At 39.9% G+C, this 20,788-nt stretch overlaps 1 protein-coding gene across 3 annotated transcripts in view; it reads left to right on the top strand.

Annotated features, from left to right (window-relative positions):
- The first annotated feature begins 634 nt into the window (after positions 1 to 634).
- Tcea1 (transcription elongation factor A1) overlaps positions 635 to 20,788 on the top strand; it is a 37,910-nt gene continuing 17,756 nt past the window's right edge. Inside the window, exons 1-3 of one of the 3 annotated variants that reach the window (XM_059253806.1) lie at positions 635 to 844; positions 9,041 to 9,103; positions 20,509 to 20,614. In XM_059253806.1, the coding sequence (XP_059109789.1) occupies positions 782 to 844; positions 9,041 to 9,103; positions 20,509 to 20,614 (232 nt within the window). In that variant the 5' untranslated portion in view covers positions 635 to 781. Of the gene's footprint in view, positions 845 to 954; positions 1,164 to 9,040; positions 9,104 to 20,508; positions 20,615 to 20,788 lie in introns of those variants that run through there. The other 2 variants (XM_059253805.1, XM_059253807.1) reach the window with 2 other exon arrangements.

The following is a 20,788-nucleotide window of genomic DNA, read 5'->3' as shown; positions in this document are numbered from 1 at the left end:
GTCTGTAATATTCATTGGCTCTTGATTTATTAAAATCTTTCACACAGGAACAAAGTAAACAACCCCAAACTATATATATATCATCTTCTTTTTTTTTTTTTTTTTTTTTTTTGGTTTTTCGAGACAGGGTTTCTCTGTGTAGCTTCGCTCCTTTCCTGGAACTCACTTGGTAGCCCAGGCTGGCTTCGAACTCACAGAGATGCACCTGGCTCTGCCTCCCGAGTGCTGGTATTAAAGGCGTGCGCCACCACCGCCCAGCGCAAAGCCGTCAACTTCTAAACAGGTTTCTTTCAGCAGGTGAGATGGTTCGAACAGCAGAGGCCAAGAGCGGACCCTAGGTGCTCGCTCAAGCGCTTCAAAGCGGGAGAGCCACGCCTACTCCGATCCCTTCGGACGCCGTGCTGGCGGGGTTCCGTTGGAACCGGTTGCTGTCTGTCGCCAAGAGCCGGGCTCCCGCCGGCGTGAAAGCCCGTGCAAGTCCCATTCCAACTCTCCAGCAATGCGAGTTGAGGTAGAACCAGAAGTTCCAGACTTCTGCGGCCGGAAGCAGGTCAAGAGAGAGGACAGCGGGCCTCCGCGATCGATTGGTAGCGCCTGCGCGGCGCGTGCAGCGCTCGACTGGCGCGGCCTAGGGGGCGGAGCGTTTGTCGCCGCCGCCGCCGCCGCGGGCCGGGTCCGTGAGGAAGGCCTAGGCCGTCTGCTTCGCGGCTTGCCGAGCGTCTGCGCAGCTTCTCCCGCTTCCCGTCCGCTGCGGCCGGGCGAGCGGAGGCCTTCCGGAGCCATGGAGGACGAGGTGGTTCGCATCGCCAAGAAGATGGACAAGATGGTGCAGAAGAAGAACGCGGTGAGCGGGCGGGCGGGCGGGCGGGCGGGCCCCGGGCAGGCCGCGGCCGAGACCGCGACACCGGCCCTCGCGGAGCCAGTCGGGGCCGGGCCGCGCCGCGCGCCCCCCGGCATACACGTCGGTGCTGGCAACGTCCGCAGTGAGCCCAGGCTGGAACCCTCACCGTTTGAGAGAATGTGCGGCTGCCGCCGCCGGTTACCTTAGAACGGCTTCAGTGGGTGCCGCGGTCCGCTTACGGGCGGAAAAGTGTGTGCTGTGCCGCAGACCCGCATCGTTACTAGAAACATTAAGTCCGCCGTCTCTTAGCCAGTAGGCCTGGGTGAGCTATGCGGGCCAGCCATGGTTAAAAACCACACTCCCCAGCGGGCTGCTGGTGGGTGGGCATGGTGCTGAGGTAGTGGCGGGCCGGTGACATCCTCTGTGTTTTTGAGTCTACCTGTGTGTGCCTCTTTCCACCCCTTTGCTTCACACTTACCTCTCCTCGGCCAGCTTCACCTGAATTTGTTCTCCCGTACTCCGCACATTTTTATTACCAAAGTACTAGAAGTAATTTGTTCCCATTTATTAAATTAAAGCCCTAAAAGAGTGCTTCCATTTGTTCAGCGCTTTAGAGTTACAAACCTCTGCAGAATTCTTTTGTAAGTAGGACACAGTTGTGAGTGCATGGTATATACGTTTTTAAGTCAAGAGATTGAGTCAAATTACTTCTGCTTAAGTACTGTGTAGTTTTGGTTGAGCCAGGAGCTAGCTAATTTTCCACTTACTGCAAGCATAGGAATTAAGTGTAACTACCAAATAGCTAAAACTTTAGACATCCCCTGTTCCTCTTTTTCTTAAGCAGGTGCGTTGCTCAGCATTTAATTTCATGCCCTGTTAATCTGCATTTGCAATTTTGGTCTTTTCAAATATTTCCTGTTTGTTTTTTGTTCCAGCTTTTAGCCTGTGTGGTTTATCGTCCTTACTTATTGAGCCAATTCATTCCTTGCTGCAAGAGATGAGTTTTGGTTATATGATAGGTTGAACATTTCTTTTTTTTTTTTTTTGTATTAAATTGGGAAGCTTTTCTCTCTGCCTGGAGGTCCCCAGTTTGCCACACTAGAAGCTCTGGGGGAGGGGGGATTATTAACTGGGTTATTTCTTTTACTTAATCCATTAGAACAAACTTCAAGTAATTCTCGAGTCTGTTTTCTGACAGTGCACAACCTTAACCAGTATGAAAATTTGCCTTTAAAAAGAAAAATAAATCTGGTTCTTTTTAGGTTTTTCGAGACAGGGTTTCTCTGTGTAACAAACAGCCCTGGCTGTCCTGGATCTCACTCTGTAGACCAGGCTGACTTCGAACTCACAGAGCTAGGCCTGCCCCTGCTTCCCAAGTGCTGGGATTAAAGGCAGCATAAATCTGGTTCTTTTAATAGCTTTTTCTTTCATTTTCCTGTCCTCCGAAATTCAAGCAGGCTGATGAAATAAAGAGAAAGGTCAGAATGACAACTCTCTCCATGAGTTCTAAAATTTAAAAACATTAACATTTGTGCATACGCACAGGTGCACAGGTTAGAGGACAACTTGAGGATTTTTCTCAGTAGCCCTGGCTGCCCTGGAGCTCAGATCCCTCTGCCTCCCGGGTGCCAGGATTAAAGGGACGTTCCTGGTGCTGAACTCACTAAACTTGAGATCAAGTGGCTTTACCGTTATTCATTTCCTTGGCATCCTACCCCCCCCATATATATATATATATATATATATATATATATATATATATATATATATATATATATATATATATATATTGGGTATCATAGTGTAGTCCTGGCTGACATCAGGACCTTACTATGTAGACCAGGCTGGCCTCAAACGCCTAGAGATTGTCTGCCTCAGCCTCCTGAATGCTGGGATTAAAGTTCTGGGCCATAACCCAACCCTGGTTTTTTTGGTTTGTGTGTGTGTGTGTGTGTTTTGTTTTTTGTTTGTTTTGTTTTGAAGATGAGGTCTTGCTATGTAGCCCAAACTGACCTAGAACCCCTAGCTAGGCTCATGTGATTCTCCTGACTCAGTCTCTTCATAAATGGGATTACAGGCATGAACTGTGATAGGAGCTACTTTTAAGTTATTTTAGATCATAAAAATGGAAACTGCTTGAAGCATGATAGTTGTAACTAATAGACAAATCTAAGTACTGCTTTTTTTTCATATCACTTCATTTTAATAAAGCTATAGAGTAGATGTCACTTAATTACAAACAGCTACCAATTATTGAGCTGGTACTCTCAGCCACATATTCCTCTAAATCCAGTAATTATCAATTGTACTTCTTTTTATTACTCAGATAGTTTTGCTAGGTTAGTAGACCCATTCTATAAAGGAGAATTTGGAAATGTAAAACACCCTTGGAACCACTACATACATTGTGTCTTTGCTGCTTCTGGAAATTCCGTATCAATAAAATCTTATAGTATGTGACATCTTTTAAATAGCTTCTTTCACTTACTGTAATGTCCTGTGTTTTGTTTTGAGACAGGGTTTCACTGAGTTGTCTGGACTAGTTAAGAACTCTCTGATTTTTTTTTTTTTTTTTTTGTATCTTGAGTAGCTGGCTGGGACCCTAGATACATGCCACCATGCTCAGCTTACTATATGTGTTTCAAAATCCAATCTGTATCATGTCTTGTTAATATTTCATTTTTTTCTATTACAGAACAGTATTTAATTGTACTGGCATGTATATCACATTTGGGTTCATTTTTTGATGTACATGTAGGCTGTTTCCACTTTGGCTATAAAACTAATGTTAAGATATACTTATGTCTGTCTGTTTTAGCACATGTTTTCATTTTTGTTAGGTATATACGTAGGAGTAGAAATACTGAGCCATACAGTGTCTGTGTGACACTTCTTTTTAATCCTAGGTCTGGACTCCTAGGCAAACACTGTACCATTAAGCTATACCCCAAACCTACTTAACCATTTGAGAAACTGTCAAAAAAAAAAAATTCTTTTTTTCCCCACACAAAGTGGCTCATACCATTTTACATTGCCATCAGTAGTACTTGACTGTTTTGATCTCACCATATTGTTCCAATACTTGTTGATGTTTATCCTTTGAATTACAGTCTTTAGTGAAATTCTCTGGGCATCTTTTCCATATTTACTGGACGTCTGTGTGTCTGTTTTGAAGGAACATCTATACAAGGCCCACCCCACCCCCACCCCCCAGCTGTCTCTTATGTCGGGTGTTTTCTGTGTTTTAATACTTCACTTGTGTACTTGACCGTTTCATCTACCTCTTAGAAGCTATGTTATTCTCTTCAATATATGAGAAGCATGAAAAGGATTTTTAAAATTATGGAAACAAGTATGGATTTGAATCTGGGTCAGGGGGAAATATAGCACATGTTCTTAACTGTAAGTCCCTTATGCCTCTTCTTTTTGCATGTGGAAAAGAAGGATCTTTGAATCCTCTAGTTTTATATAAATTAGGTTGTCTGCAAGTTTGAATACTGTATTTTGTAAAAGCACTTCTGCTAACAGGAACACTAAAAATGTAGTCAAATAGTGTGATAGTTGTAGTTTATTTTTCAGTCAGTACTGTGAACTAAATGTGGCTTTGGAAGTTAGAGTCAGATCTTTCTTCCTCTTGCATCATTATCTATAGACGATGCTGCAATGAGCTTGATGCTAGGAGGGAGATGACTGGGGAGGGATAGAATGCAGCTTTTGTTTGGTAGTGAGTTCAGAAAGCACAACTGTCAGTGGTGGGCCAGAGGAATGGAAGACACAGTTGTGCTGGATCACAGACTGTAGAGTTTTGTTGTTTTGATTTAATCCCTGGAGCTGGGTATACAGCTTGCTAGTAGAGTAATAGGTTAACATGTATGAGGCTCTAGGTTCAATCTCCAACATTAAATAAAATTCTCTGAGATCCTAAGGGATTGCTGTCTTGTTTACTGCTATGTGCTCACACAGAATGGAGCTTATTATATGGCATTAAGAGTATCTGTTGAAGGGCTGAAGAGATGGCTTACCTGTTTAGAGAACTTACTGCTCTTGCAGAAGACCTGGGTTTAGTTCCCAGCACCCACATTAGGGGCTTACAATTAACTGTAACTCCAGTCCCAGAGGATCAGCTTTCTCTTCTGGCCTCTGCAGGCAACACACACACATAAATACATGCAGACAAACACTCATACACGTAAAATATGAATTTTTGAAATATTTCTCACAATACCTAGTACACAATAACTCTCAAAGATAAGTTGTCACTTAGCATACAATCATGCTTTTTGCTAGTTTCATTCAGTTCATCTTAGTTTATTTTGTAAAGAACCTTAAATGAAATTTTCATCTTAACTGGTTGGAACACATGGTAGTTGTTGAGAACAAGCATAGTTGCTGAATCCAATGAGTCACTTATTATTTTCTTCCTATCATAGCCTCGGTCTCCTAAACCTATTTTCACCAGAGGGCTGAGTAGAAACAGAAAGTCAAAGTAAATCTGTTGCTGCTACGTGGAAAATGACTTAAATCATGTGTTGTATTACTGATGTGACATGGCATGTGTGCCTTAAGAGAGGTGCTGCTTTTAAGAACTACCTATAAATTTGAATTTAACTTCTTATTGATTTTTAGTCTGAAATGGATCAGAAAGTCCATGGAGATGTGGCTAGAAGAAAATGCTATCAAAAATAGAGGATACAGATAGATCTGTTAAAAGCCTTTGAACTCTTGAGAATTACAAAATATTTCAGATTGACAAGATATTATGCCTCCTCATGTATTACGTGATACCCCTAAAAGGGATTTGGGCAGCTCCTAGCAATCAGACATTAACATTTCTATAGTGAATACTGTACCCTTAACATTAAGTGAGGTTAAAAAAAAAAAAAAAAAAGACATTAAGTGAGGTATGTAGAACCATTAGCTTTACATCTGTTGAGACTGGCCTTTGCTGCCAAATGAATTTCTTAACTTTTTAGTTTTGAAAGTTTTTGATTTGGAGGGAGTTGAGACATATGCACATAAATGATTAAACCTCATTTGTACTGAAAGAAAGTGCTGTAGAAATTCTTTAAGATGTATTTATTAATTTATTTTACATATATATCTCCGATCCTGAGTGTATGTATATGCATCACATGCATGCAGGTGCCCATGAAAACCAGAATGTTAGGTGCCCTGGAACTGGATTGCAGGTGATTCTAAGCCGCCTGAATAGGTACTGGGAACCAAACCCGAGTCCTCTGCAAGAGCAGCAAGTGTTCTTAGTTGCTGAGCCATCTCTCCAGCCCCTAGAATTTTTTTTTAGTGTTGAACTTTAGACCAATGATCTCTAACAATGTTTCACTGTATTTAGTTCACTCTAAATATGATGTATACAGAATTTTAACATACAAAGAGATCTATAAGCCACAGATGGTTAAAACACTTTATAATAACCTGTTTCATAATTTTTCTTGTGTTTCAAGTTTGTGGTTAAATTAGAATGTTCTATATTGATGTTGTCAGAAGAGATGTTAATACCATTTTATTCTGGAAGGTCAGGTCTGATGTCGAATGGCTTCAAATAATCATGACTGGAAATCTTTTCTTGGTTTTATATTTTAATAGAATAACAAAAAAAAGGGCTGGAGAAATGCCCCAGTTAAGAGCCCTAGTTGCCCAGGTTTGATTCCCAGTACCCCAGATAGTGGATAACAACTGGCTGTAACTCTAGTCCTAGGGAATCCAACATGCTCTTTTAGCCTCCAAAGGCACTGGGTATGCATGTGGTGCTCAGATACATAGGCAGCCAAAATACCCATGCACATATAAAAAATACATTAAAAATTTTTTTAAAAAATACAGTATGAAAGTCTGCTTCTTTCTATAGAATGCACTGTGGTGAGGGATTTTTATTGTTCCCAGGTATGCTGTGTTTTCATTGATTTGTAAGGTGCCTTGTTTTCATATTTTAAGAGTTTGGAAGGCAGCATGAGTTACATATATAGTTGGCCAGATGGCTCTTGGTAGTGTACTGTGTACTTTCACAGCAGAATGTCAAAACTTGTGGAGAGAGGGCTGGTGAGATGGCCTAACAGCATGAGTTCCATCCCTAAAACCCAAAGTGGGAACAGAGAGCCAACGCTTGCATGTCATGTCACCCTCTTACTTTTCCAAGTGCACTGTGGCATGCATGCACCCCCACTCACCCCCAACACATGCACAGTAAGAATAATAATGATGTGCAGAGTCAGTATCATAATCTTGGAAGAAAATCAGAGATACCCTGAGGAAGTAAATAGTTACAGAAAGAGTAGATAAAGTATGGTTCTCCATGCTGCAGATCCAGCCTGACGTTAGTTTTCTTATGGATTCTTTCACAGAGTGTTTCATTACATTCATGTTTTGAGACAAAGTGTCCCTGTATGGCCCAGGCTGACCTTAAACTTGTGATGCTCCTTCCTCAGTCTCCCAGCGTTGGGATTAAAGGCACCTGTTACCACACTACCAGAGTCATCACCCCATTACTAGTCTTGATACAACTTTTTTTTCTTTTTTGTTTTTTGAGACTGGGGCTCACTATGTAATCTGGAACATGCAAAGAGTTGCCTGTCTGCCTCCCAGGTTCTAGGATTCAAGTTATGTGCTGTGCTGCCTTCCCCAACCCTCTGTAGAAACAGATATTATCACATTTGAGCCAAAAAGTGATTTATAAATGTCTGGTTCTGAATATGAAGCACTTTGGTAACACCTTAGCTGATTTGTTTTATTCATATTTTCCATTTTATGTATATAATAGGCAATATATGATAAAAATAAAATTTTCATGTCTAAAAGAATTCTTGAGTTTTGCTGTTGTTGTTTTGTTTGTTTAACAGTATCTGACTTCCAGCTCTTAGAGATCCATTTACCATAGCATTGTGAGTGCTGAGACTAAAGGTGTGTACATAGCTGAAATGATATTTTTCAATAAGCAGAAGAAAAGGGAGTTAAAAGAAAATATACCATAACTTTTGTGTTTGTTTGTTTGTGTGTTTTTGAGCAGAGGAAATGGGGCAGAGAGTAAAGCATGAGAAATGGAGTTTTTTTCCCCAGAACCCACATAAAAAAGACTGGAGGTAGGTGTGGTAGCTGTCTTATAATCCCAGTGCAGAAGGTACAGGCAGGGAATCCCTGGAACAAACTGGAGCACTGAGTTGAGCAGGATGCTTTGCCTGAGTGTGTAAGTGGAGAAGGACTGGGGGAAGACACCTGACCTCAGACCTCTTAGCACTCTCTGACACACACAGGGAAACCCACAATGAAACAACAAATTAAACTTTCCTTTTTTTTTTTTTTTTTCCCTGTTCTGTTGAAATGTAGAGCATTAATGAAATGACTGGGTTTTTTTTTTGTTTTTTTTTTGGTTTTTTGAGACAAGGTTTCTCTGAGTAGCTTTGCGCCTTTTCCTGGAACTCACTTGGTAGCCCAGGCTGGCCTCGAACTCGCAGAGATCCGCCTGGCTCTGCCTCCCGAGTGCTGGGATTAAAGGCGTGCGCCACCACCGCCCGGCATGAAATGACTGTTTTAAGTGAAATGAAATTAAGTGAATACCAGTGGGCCCAGCATGGTGGGACATGCCTTTAATCCCTGCACTTAGGAAGCAGAGGCAGGTGGATCTGAGTTTAAGGCCAGCCTGGTCTACATAGGGAATTTCAAGCCATCCAGAGCTACCTAATAAGACCCTGTCTCAAAAAAAAAAAAAGACAGTGAGGGGTGGGGAGGGATAGTTGGCCAAAGCTATAGGTGGCACTGTTGCCCCTCTGTTCCTCTTTAATGCCAGTTTGTATTATCCTTGCATGGATAAGCACTAGAAGGTGTAGCAGCTGTTGGGCCTCCCATTTTCTCAGTCTGGCTTTTCTCTCATGCAGCTCTTTCCAATGAAAGTCTTGGGTATGTTTTTTATTACAGTAAGAAATTTTACATTTCTTCTCGGAAGACACATTTGAACAAATACTGTTGAAAATACAATTCAAAATTACTTCACAAGTGCTAGCCATAACTCAGAAAGCAGATATTATGAACCTCTGATGTTTTAATCTCCTTTGTAAGATGATGGATGTATGTATATGCATACATGTATCTTTGTACTCATGTGAGTAGATGAGCCATTGTAAGTTGTTAATTGGCTAGTCCTTGCTTTACTTCCATGGGAATTCAATATGAACCTGTTTTATTTTATAGGCTGGTGCATTGGATTTGCTGAAAGAACTTAAGAATATTCCCATGACTCTGGAATTATTACAGGTATGTGTTTCTATGTGTCAGAATGTTTAAATTGGTAATTGCCATAAAATAATAGATCATCTTCATTACCAATAACATGCTTTTAATCTATCCTTTTATAGAATAGATCATTCTTTTTTTAAGATGACAACATAAATCAGTCAAATGTTATAAGTTATATATGTGTTCCTCAAAGAACTTTCCAAGGTTATGGGGTCGTGAGATCTCAACGTAAAGGCTGCCCCTGGATTCCTGGCCTTGGTTTGGTCTTACAGCATTTCACTGTAACTTAGTATAGGGATGAGAGGGAATCATCACTCTTCTCCCTCTTTCAGCATCAGCCATACATGCAAACAACTGATTGTCAGCAGAGTGAGTACTAAAGTCCAGGTGCTCAATCTAAAGTAAGAAAGTAAGTCAAAATGTTAAAAAGGGAAGTAAGTATGGTCAATAACATGAATGTAGACTTTTCCACTAGACATACCTTGTTGTTCATGAGCATTCTTCCTTGATATTTATATTTCATTAAATCAGAATTCAAGAAAGAATTAGAAAGGTGTATGAACCTTACTGGGGAAAATTATCTTCAGGAGTGTCTAACTGAAACTGAGCATGTTTCTCATTATAATGATGATAAAACTACAATCATTTTAGTAGCATTTATTGACTGTAAAAGAAATCACATTTTAATTTCCATTAACCTATATTTTTTCAAATGTATTAAAATTCATTTGCTCATCCTGATGTTTGCTTATGTTGCTTATTCTGTTTTAATATTTTAATAAGGACATAAGTGTATTGCTGTACTTAATGTATAGTTGCTTTTCTTTGCAGTCTTATGTGTTTTATTTAATGTGCTTTAAAGCACTTCTGAGGAAAATGTCTGTAAGTTTCACCAGATGGCCAGAACGATCTATAGTGGAAAACAGAACCAAATAAAAAGAACTTTACATGCAGACTCAAGAAAGAGGAAGCTACCCATGAAGTTGAATTTCTGGGTTCTAGGATCAGCAGCCGTTTCCTTTTGGATAGTACCTTACCTCCCACCTAGGTATAACCCTTCCTAGCAGAGAGTAGTAGGCTTATGTGGGGAAAATACATTGAAAGCAATCTGAGTAATCCCAGCATGTAATTAAGAGATGTGTAGAGTTATAAAAGTGTGGAGGCTAGGTAGGGTTTGCATTTCTATCCATCTCTAATCTTTTTCTCTTCAGTCTAATTATATAACAGATCCTTGAATTTTTATTATGGCTAACAATTGTGAATGTCAGTAAATTAAGATCTTTCTCCCTTGGAGCTCAAAGACTAGGAGAAGAAACTATTTAAAAGCAACAGCATTGGTAACTGGAAAGTTAAAGTCTGGAAGAAAGGGAAGTTTCTGTTTTTCAAAGTTTTATTATTTTATGTGTATGGATGTTTTGCCTACATGTGTGTCTATGCACTATGTATCAGAAGAGGGAGGGCTTCAGATCCATTGTAACTGTAATTAACAAATGGGTGGGAACCACCATCTGGATGCTGGGAATTGAACCTGGGTCCTCTTCAAAAGCTTAACCACCAACTATCTCTCCAGCCCCAGAAGTTAATTTCTTAGCGTGATCACTTAATGTGGGAGCTCATAAAAGCCTTCACACAGGTGATCTCCAAAGATATTCAGGTTCTCTCTCAGCAGAAATAGCATGAGGAAGCAGTGTGGCATATTGGTTAGTACAGGGCAAGGAAGAGCTAGAGGCAGGATGGCATAGAGCTTCATATACTCTCAAGAGCAGTACTGCCTGGAAGTGTTAGGAGATGATATAACTAGATCTGCACCTGAAAGACGGAAGACTGGCTGACTAGTGAAGTTATTCAGTTATACTCTAATAGGGGAGTAAATAGATATTAGCAGTAAAAATGGAGAGAAGAGGATTTGAGAGGGTTATGGGCTGGGAAATGATTACTTCTCTATATAGCCCAAGGTGGCCTGGAACTCTCAATCTTACAGCCTCAGCCTCCCAAGTAGAATACACCAACATGGACAGCTTCTGTCAATGTTTTCTTAAATATGATAACTAAGACACAAGCAACCATAGGTGTAAACAATTACATCAAAAGGTAAAATTTTTATGCTTAAAAAAATCAGTAGGAAAATGAAAAGATAGTAAGAAAATGAAAAGATAGAGTTCCTGCCTATAACTAACTCACACTCTCTCTCTCTCTCTCTCTCTCTCTCTCTCTCTCTCACACACACACACACACACATACACACACACACACACACACACACACACACACACACACACACACAGAGAAAGTAAGTAAGTAAAAAGAGAGCCAGAATGTGGCTCATTGGTAGAGTGGTAGAGTACTTTTTTGGTTATGTATAAGGCCCTGTATTCAATGGGGGATAATGGGAAATAATATTTTCAAATCTTAGCTGATAAGGATTGCATTAAGAGCTACTACAAATCAGTAAGAAAGAAGCAATCCAGACTAAAAATGGAAAAGGGAAAGAAGACATTTCTCCAAATAAAATGGAGAAAAGATGCTGTAGTCAGGAGGTGGTACCAGGAGGGTTTCTCAGTTCAAGTTGAGCCTGGGGTACATAGGGATGACCCTGACTCAAAGAAAAACAAAGAAGGAAAAGCCAACTAGCACATGAGAAGATGCTCAGCATCACAAGATCCTTAGACACATGGAAAGCCACACCACATTTAAATCATTACTCCATACTCCCTAGAATGCATATAACCAAGAGATCCTAACACCTGCTAGCAAGGATAGAGAAACTGGAGGCTGTTCTTACTACTACTAAGAATGTATGTTACATAGAATTACTATATAATGTATCAATTCTATTCCTAGGTATGTATACAAGAGCAATGAAAAACATATATTCACACAAATCTGTGTGATAACATGTATAGAACATGATTCCTAACAGTCCAAAAGAAACCCAAATGTCCATTAACTAGCAACAATGTGCTATTTACATGCTAGTATTTATATATGTGTATTTGTCTATACAATGTAATATTATTCACCTGTAAAAAGGAAAAGGTTCTGATGTATTCTACAACATAGACAAATCTTGAAAACATGAAAGAAGCCAGACATATAAAGTCATATATTATGTGATTCTATTTCTAAGAACTCTCCAAGGTTGACAAATGTACAGACACATAAGGTATTGGTTGTATAGGGCAGATGGAGGGACCCTATAGGGGGAAATGAAGAATGACTTAAAAAGTAGACAGGATTTTTATGGGATTTTTAGATTAACAAAAATGTTCCGAAATTCATTATGGTTAAGGATAGGAAAATTCCTTGAACATACTAGGAACTACTTGTCTTGGAGTTTCTACTGCTGTGACAAACACAGTGATGAAAAACAACTTGGGGAGGAAAGGATTTATTTCAGCTTTCAGTTCCTGATCACAGTCCATCATGGAGGAAGTCAGGACAAAAACTCAAGGCAGAACCTGGAGGAAGGAACTGAAGCAGAGACCATGGAAAAATGTTGCTCATTGGCTTGCTCTTCATGACTTGCTGAATTCGCTCTTTTATATACTCCAGAATTACCGTCTCAAGAGTAGTATTGCTCACAGTGGGCTAGGCCTTTCCACACCAATAGTCAAGAAAATGCCTCACAGACTTGCCTTCAGGCCAAGTTGATGGCATTTTCTCATTTGAGGTTCCCTATACTCTGGTAACTCTAGTTTGTGTTAAGCTGACAAATAAAATACAATAAGATAAGAACTCTAACCAACACACTACTAAAGTATATAAAGGAATAAATTATGTAGCATGTAAAGTGTATCTTAATAAAGCTGTTAAAAACTAGAAGAAAAGCTGGGCAGCAATGGCGTATGCCTTTAATCCCACCACTCGGGAGGCAGAACCAGGCAGATTTCTGTGAGTTCGAGGCCAGTCTGGCCTACAGATTGAGATCCAGGACAGGCACCAAAACTACACAGAGAAACCCTGTCTCAAAAAACCAAAAAAAAAAAAAACCACTAGAAGAAACAGAGCTCAAGATACAGCTCAGTGAGACTGCTTGCCTAGCTTAATGTAAGGTGTCTGGGGCTTGGTCCCTACCATAGCAAAAGATTGTTAGATGGCTAACAAATATTGCTATATTTACTACTATCTTTGGGTAAGTTTCATCCTAAATTCTTCCTTTCACCCTTCCCTACTTTGAGTCAGCTAAACATTCTTTTAGTTTTTCAAGTCAAGGTTTCACTGTGTAGCCCTGGCTGTCCTAGAACTGTTATGTAGATCAGGAGGGCCTCTAACTCACACAGATCTGCCTGCCTCTGCCTCATGAGTGCTGGAATTAAAGGTGTGCATCACACTGCCCTCCATAATTTTTACAAACTGTCCATCATTATCAAGTTCCTCTCCTCAGGCTAGTGATGGAGCTTGGTGGTGGATCACTTGCTTAGCATATGCAAGTCCCTAGCCCCTGGTTTGATCCTTGGTTTAAAAATAAATAAATGAGGGCATGCTGGATAGGTGGCACATGCCTGTATTTTCACCACTTGGGAGGTGAGGCAAGTGGTATCATAAGTACAAGTCTAGCTTGGAATACATGGTGAGACTCTATCTCAAGATTTAAATTAATAAAACAAAAGTATCTTTTGCCAGGTATTACAGCACATCCTTCTAATCCCTAACCAAAGAGGCTAAAGCAGCAGGGCTGCTGTGAGACCAAGGCAATTCTCAATTACTTACCATCTCCACCCCTTAACCACCATCCCAATACTGCCACCTCTCAAATCCTCTTCTCTCCATTTTTACTGCTAATATCTATTTACTCCCCTATTAGAGTATAACTGAATAACTTCACTAGTCAGCCAGTCTTCCGTCTTTCAGGTGCAGATCAGTTATATCATCTCCTAACACTTCCAGGCAGTACTGCTCTTGAGAGTATATGAAGCTCTATGCCATCCTGCCTCTAGCTCTTCCTTGCCCTGTACTAACCAATATGCCACACTGCTTCCTCATGCTATTTCTGCTGAGAGAGAACCTGAATATCTTTGGAGATCACCTGTGTGAAGGCTTTTACAAGCTCCTAGATTAAGTGGTCAGCTTCTATTTCATTATGTCATCATTGTCTTCCTCCATCCCCCTTCCCCCAGATACCTCATTACATATACCTTGTTTCAAAAACCCTTGCAGAGGACTGAGCAGACAGATACCCATGCATACCAGCCATTGCTTAATCCAAGATTACCAAGACTTATTCTGGAACCATATGTTAAAAGTGTTCTTTGGGCAGGCTGCTGCTGGAGGGATGGCTCTGTGACTAAGAGCATACTGCTTGTAAAGAAATATAGTTTGCAACTCCAACCCCTTTCTGATCTTTATGGATATAAATTTAATTGATGAAGGTCTGAGGAAGTCCTCTCTGCTCTACTCATCTGCACTTGTCCCATGCTAGCACTGTAGCCAGAAGTTTTCCTGTGTCCCACCCTGTCCACAGCCACTCAGACCCAAATAAACACACAGAGGCTTATGTTAATTAAAACTGCTCGGCCATTAGCTCAGGCCTACTACTGACTAGCTCTTACACTTAAACTCAGTCCATTTCTGTTAATCTATATGTCGCCACATGTTCTGTGGCTTTACCTGTGTGTCATTACGTGTTGCTCCCTGGACAGTGGGCTGGCGTCTCCTGACTCAGCCTTCCTCTTCCCAGAATTCTCCTTGTCTGCTTATCCCACCTATACTTCCTGCCTGGCTACTGGCCAATCAGCGTTTTATTAAACCAGTGTACAGAAGCATTATCCCATAAGAAAGTACCTCAGTATTGTCATCTCTGTGGGTTGTAGTGTATTTGGAAATAGTGAATTGTAAGTTCTCCAACTTTGTTGCCAGGATTGTTTTGGTAAAATGTTTCAGTGATTTGGGGTAAGTTACCAGTTTTACCCAAAGACAGGTCAGATTCCATTCATAGCATTGGGTCTGTAATTTTGACTTGATTATTACAAAAGTACTAACATTTAGGCATTCCAATTCCTGAAGGCCAGGATGTCTTTCCATTTATTTAGCTCATCTTTCTTTTTTCCCACAGTGTTTTGTATCAGCTATTTATTTCTTAAATCTTTTTCTTTATATATGTGTGTGTTTGCAGTAGCAAACTTGTAGTAGCAAGTTAAGATCTAGTAACTTGATCAGACAGTGATAGTGCGTGCCTTTAATCCCAGCATTTGGGAGGCAGAGGCAGGTTGGCTCTCTGAGTTCCCGGACAGCCAATGCTACAAAACAAACAAAAATCTTGGGAAAACTAACCAAGCAAGTGAAAGACTTGTATAATAAAAAACTTCAAGGCATTGAAGAAAGAAATTGAAGAAGATACCAGAAATGGAAAAATCATCCACACTCATGGATTGGTAGGATTAATATTATGAAAATGGCCATCATAGCAAAAGCAATTGATAAATTGAATGTATTCTCCATCAAAATTCCAAGACAATTCTTCACAGAAATTGAGAAAGCATCTTCAACTTTATATGGAAACAAAACCCCCCAAAAAACTGGATAGCTATAACAATCCTGAATGATAAAAGAACTGTTGGAAGCCGGGCGGTGGTGGCACACGCCTTTAATCCCAGCACTCGGAAGGCAGAGACAGGAGGATCTCTGTGAGTTTGGGGCCAGCCTGGGCTACCAAGTGAGTTCCAGGAAAGGCGCAAAGCTACACAGAGAAACCCTGTCTTGAAAAACTAAAAAAAAAAGAACTGCTGGAGATATCACCATCCAGATTTCAACTTCTGTTACAGAGTCATAGTAATAAAAGCAGCATGGTATTGGCATTAAAACGGATTGATCATTGGAATTGAATTGAACCAGACATAATTCCACATGCTTGCCAGACACCTGATTTTTGACAGAAGCCAAAAATGTACACTGGAAAAAAAATTAGCATCTTTAACCTATGGTGCTGGTCAAAACTAGATAGCTGCAAGTAGAAGAATGCAAATAGAACCATATTTATTTGAGTCTGCACAAGACTGAACTAACTACAGATGGTTCAAGGACTTCAGCCTGAGACCAGATACCCTGAAGAAGAGAAAATGAGGAATATTCTTGGAACACATTGGCACAGAAAAGGACTTTCTGAATAAGACACCAATAGCATAGGCATTAAGACCAACAATCAGTAAACAGGACCTCATGAAGTTGAAAAACTGCATAATAATTTCACCACTTGGGAGGACACCATTATTCAGACAAAGGGTCATCCTACAGAATGGGAAAAGATCTTTACCAATAATACATTTGACAGAGGGTTAATATCTGGTATATTTAACAAACTAAAAAAATAACAGAGCATAAAACCCAATTTTAAAATGGGCTGTAGAGCTAAACAGAGTTCTCAAAAGATGAAACACAAAATGCCTAAGAAACACAAAGAAATGTTCAACATCTTCAGCCATCAGGGAAATGCCAATTAAAATTTCTCTGAGATTTTCTCTTACCCTAGTCAGAATGACCAAAGGGGGAGAAAAAATGATAGCACGTGCTGGAGACTATGCAGGGACTATCCATTGCTGGTGGGGGAGCAGACTGGTACAGCCACTATGGAAACTGTGGAGGTTCCTTGGGATGCTAGGAATAGATCTATCTTAAGATCCAGTTATAACGCTTTTGGGCATATACCCACAGGATTTTTGGTATATCTTACTATAGAGATATCAGCTCATTCATGTTCACTGCTGCTCTATTCATAATAGACAGAAATTGGAACCAACCTAGACGGTCATCAACCAATGAATAGGTAATGAAAATGTGTTATAGTTACACAATGGAGTATTATTCAGCTGGTAAGAAAAGTAAAACTTAATATTAAATAGATCAAGTTAGAAAAAAATCCTGAGTGAGGTAATCCAGATCCCAAAAGACAAGTATTGCATGTTTTCTCTTATATGTGGATGTTAGCGTTTAAGCCTTTGATATGTGTGTTACAGTCTGAATGACTACTAAGGTTAGTAAAACACCAGGGAGGGAGGGAGAAGATCTCCCAAGGAAGGGAAACTAGAATATAGTATTACAGTTAAATAAAGGAGAAAATAGAATAGGAGGGTAAAGTAAGTAATGGGGAGGGATTACTAACTTTAAATGCCATTTAAAAAAACATTTGGAAATCTAATATAGCTTCCAAAAATAACATATGATAGGAATCTAAATGGAGTCACCAAATAGTAGTAGAGACAATATCCCAGCTAAACATCTTATTCTGTCACGTCAAACCTCCAGTGCCAGGAATGCATTGCATTCCTGCATTCTTGTAGGCTCATTGGCCAAAGGGCTCCTGTGGAATCCCCAAACATCACAGGCCATTGCCAGTGCTATTGGTTTGCTCTCTACAACCTGATGCTAAGAACCTGTTGCTGAAGACATGTAAGGAACATGAAGAAGTTATGCTGATGCCTGACTAGAAGCTTCACCCCTACTGACTAGGGTTCATAGTGCTAGAAAGTACATTGTATGATACTTAAGGAAAAAGGTAGTATCACCCACCCATCCTGTGACCTGTCTGCAAAATGTACCGGTAGAAAAGTGGCACAAATGTTGTGGGAGTAAGTAACCAATCACTTTTTAAATCAGATTTGAGGCCCACTCCATGAGATGGAACCCATATCTGAAACTGGTAAGGACCTGAGACTAGATAGGTTGTGGAATAGCAGAAAAGCTAATACTATTACTTTACTAAAGGAAGAGTAATAAAATAACTCCTAATGACACATCAGTTTCTCCCTTCACTCAACCCAGAAAGGTTCTTTCTGTAATAGATGATAATTAACACAGAGACCCACAACTGGACAATCTGTAGAGAGTGAGAGACTTTGGAGTGCTCAGTCCTAAATCGGATGTTTTCACCAAACCCTTCTCAAGGCTTTGGTAGAGGAAGTGAAAAGATTGTTAACCACAGATGACGGATGACTCCAAGGAAACAGTGTCTTCCAGATACAACAGGACTGATGAACATACTAACTTCACTCACAGAGACTGGTAGCATGTACAGGTTCAAGCCAGATGGAGTCCTAGCACTGAGAAAGGGAAGTGAACACAGTTTTCCACCTTGAACCAAGAATTTATCTGCAGTTGGTATTGGAGGGAAAGGGAAAAATTATTATTTTTTTCAATGGAGTGTGATGTGGGTATATCAACCACATTCCAGAGCAGGCCCCAGGTCCAGGAGTAGTTGGCCAACAGAAAATGAACTCTGGTATTTTTGTGGACTTTTTATTTCAATTTGTCTGTGGGTCTTATGCAATTTATTTTTTGTGGTTTTTTTGTTTTTTTTTTTTTTGTTTTTTTTGTTTTTCAAGACAGGGTTTCTCTGTGTAGCTTTGCGCCTCTCCTGGAACTCACTTGGTAGCCCAGGCTGGCCTCGAACTCACAGAGATCCGCCTGGCTCTGCCTCCCGAGTGCTGGGATTAAAGGCGTGCGCCAACACAGCCCGGCTGTTTTTTTTTTTTTTTTTTTTTTTTTAGAGAAAAAACAAAGGTCGGTAGGGACATGGAGAACATCTGGGAAGAGTTGCAGGAGAAAGGAAAAACAGTAAAATATTATATTTAAAAAAATCTTAATTACTCAACTAGGAATATAGCACATGCCTAACGTACACAAGGCGTTGGGTTCTGTCCATAGAACTTGAAACAAACAAACAAGCTTGTGTATGATGGTGAATGGGATTTCTGAGTTGGAGCCACTTGATCTAGATGGTCATTGTAATTCTTGAGTGTGCTTAGTGCTCCACCATGTCTTTCATCATAGTCTTCCCTTCTTTCCTCCCTGCCTTTTCTCCTGTCTGATTTTAAATAGAAACCCTGGTAGAAGATAGATAATTTCTCTGCGACAGTCTAACGGGCCACCTTTTAAACAGTCTATTTATAATATCTATCTTAGCATACCAGTTTTAGGAAAAAATCTTTGAAGAGAGAAATCCAGACCTGGTTGCCCAAGCAAATAGCTTCCTATTCGTCTCCATTCTCTGCTTTCTTCCATTTCCCCAAGTGTCTACTCATTATAGGAAAAGAAATGTGCTGTGGTCTTTTTTCACTCCACCTCAGCAGCCTGATCTCTTGTTATGCAGCTAAATAGTCTCCTGTAGAAAGCTGCATACTTAGACTAGGTGCCAAGCAAGGAATGGTTGGTTTTAATAATCAAAGTGTCCTGTCATCATTAAATAACTGTCACTCAACAGCACAGTTTATTCTTCTCCTTATATCTTGGTCTCCTTCAGGACCTTCTAGGATGCATTTTCTGACACTGTTGTCTGTCAGTCTATACTTCATAACTCAGTAATTCAAGTTATTTCCTCCATACATCCAAAGTTAGGATTTCTTTTAGAAAACTTGCTTTGTTATCCCCAAATATTGGGGGGGGGTGTTAAAATTTGGGGTCCTTTTCTTTCTTCTGCTGTTGAACCTCACCTGCTTTGCTCAGCTTTCTGCGAGATACAACACAGGCTACTACAGCCCACTGTGTATTCTAAATTCTTCAGCTTTTGTGCTGAGCGTTCAATAATTTAGAAGGAAGCCTTTAAGTACCTACTTACTTTTGTACCACAAAAGTATCAGCAGGAGTTTTCCTTTATTATTCCTAAACAGCTAAGAATTTCTTTATCATGTTTTCTTCCATAGACCATGTTTTGAAAGATTGTCTACTAACAACTCGAACTTACTGAATAATTTACCATTGTTATTTACTGTTCATAATTGAGCTGTCATAGCTTTTATGGTTTTTAGTGAGTTGGAAAGAACATTCATTCTAGAAGTGGTCAAGCATAGATGGAAATTCTAGTCTTGCCAGTGAGCAATAGTATAATGCTGAGCAGGTTATATCAGTATTTCCAGTCTCTTTGTCTTTAAAAATAGGTATAATGATCTCAATGTTGAAAGGTTCTTGGGAAGATTTATAGACCTAGTTATTTCAGTATAATCCTAGGATAATATTACTGCGTGTTAAATGTTATCTGTGTTCTGAAATCCATTTTAATACCTAATTATATGCTGCTTACATAGAATCAAAAGATAAAGATGCCTTTTAATCTTCTCTAGGTGGTAGTTTTTGTTTGGATAGCTTTGTTAGGAGTTGCAGGCAAGTGCTCTGAGGTAATCTCTGCCATGGCCATGAGCATCTCAGCTTACCTTCTGTACACATACATTTTACATCTCACCCTCATTTCTCCCTGAAAGAATGAGTTCATTTCAGTAGTCCATTGCTTGATACCACATTTCGAAGTTGTTGATCTCAGTGATGAAGCATTGGTGACTCCAGTGTTTGATCTGAAGATATGTGTACTTTCACCAGAATGTGAATAATTGAAGGTTTTAAATCTGAGATAGAAAAGTCTAAAAAAGAAGCATGTGTGATTAATATACTGAATTGTTTGTAACAGCGTTGATGGACACTTTGTTGTTGTTGCCTTGCAGTCCACGAGAATTGGAATGTCTGTCAACGCTATTCGCAAGCAGAGTACAGACGAAGAAGTCACATCTTTAGCCAAATCGCTTATCAAATCCTGGAAAAAATTATTAGGTAAAATTGATCTTTGCTCACATATGTTTATGATGTCCTGGCTTGTTCAGTGGTTCCTGCATTTTTCTGTCTATGAATCTAGACTTAGTGAACTCAGTGCTTTGCAATAAGGATGAGGGTCTTGGTTTAATTTGCTTGAAAGTGGTAGGCTAATAAACTCAGTGGTCTCTGACA

Source organism: Peromyscus eremicus, chromosome 2, assembly GCF_949786415.1.
Source record: "Peromyscus eremicus chromosome 2, PerEre_H2_v1, whole genome shotgun sequence".
NCBI lineage: Eukaryota > Metazoa > Chordata > Mammalia > Rodentia > Cricetidae > Peromyscus > Peromyscus eremicus.
The sequence above is the reverse complement of the archived record's forward strand: the minus strand, read 5'-3'. Positions and strand labels throughout refer to the sequence as shown.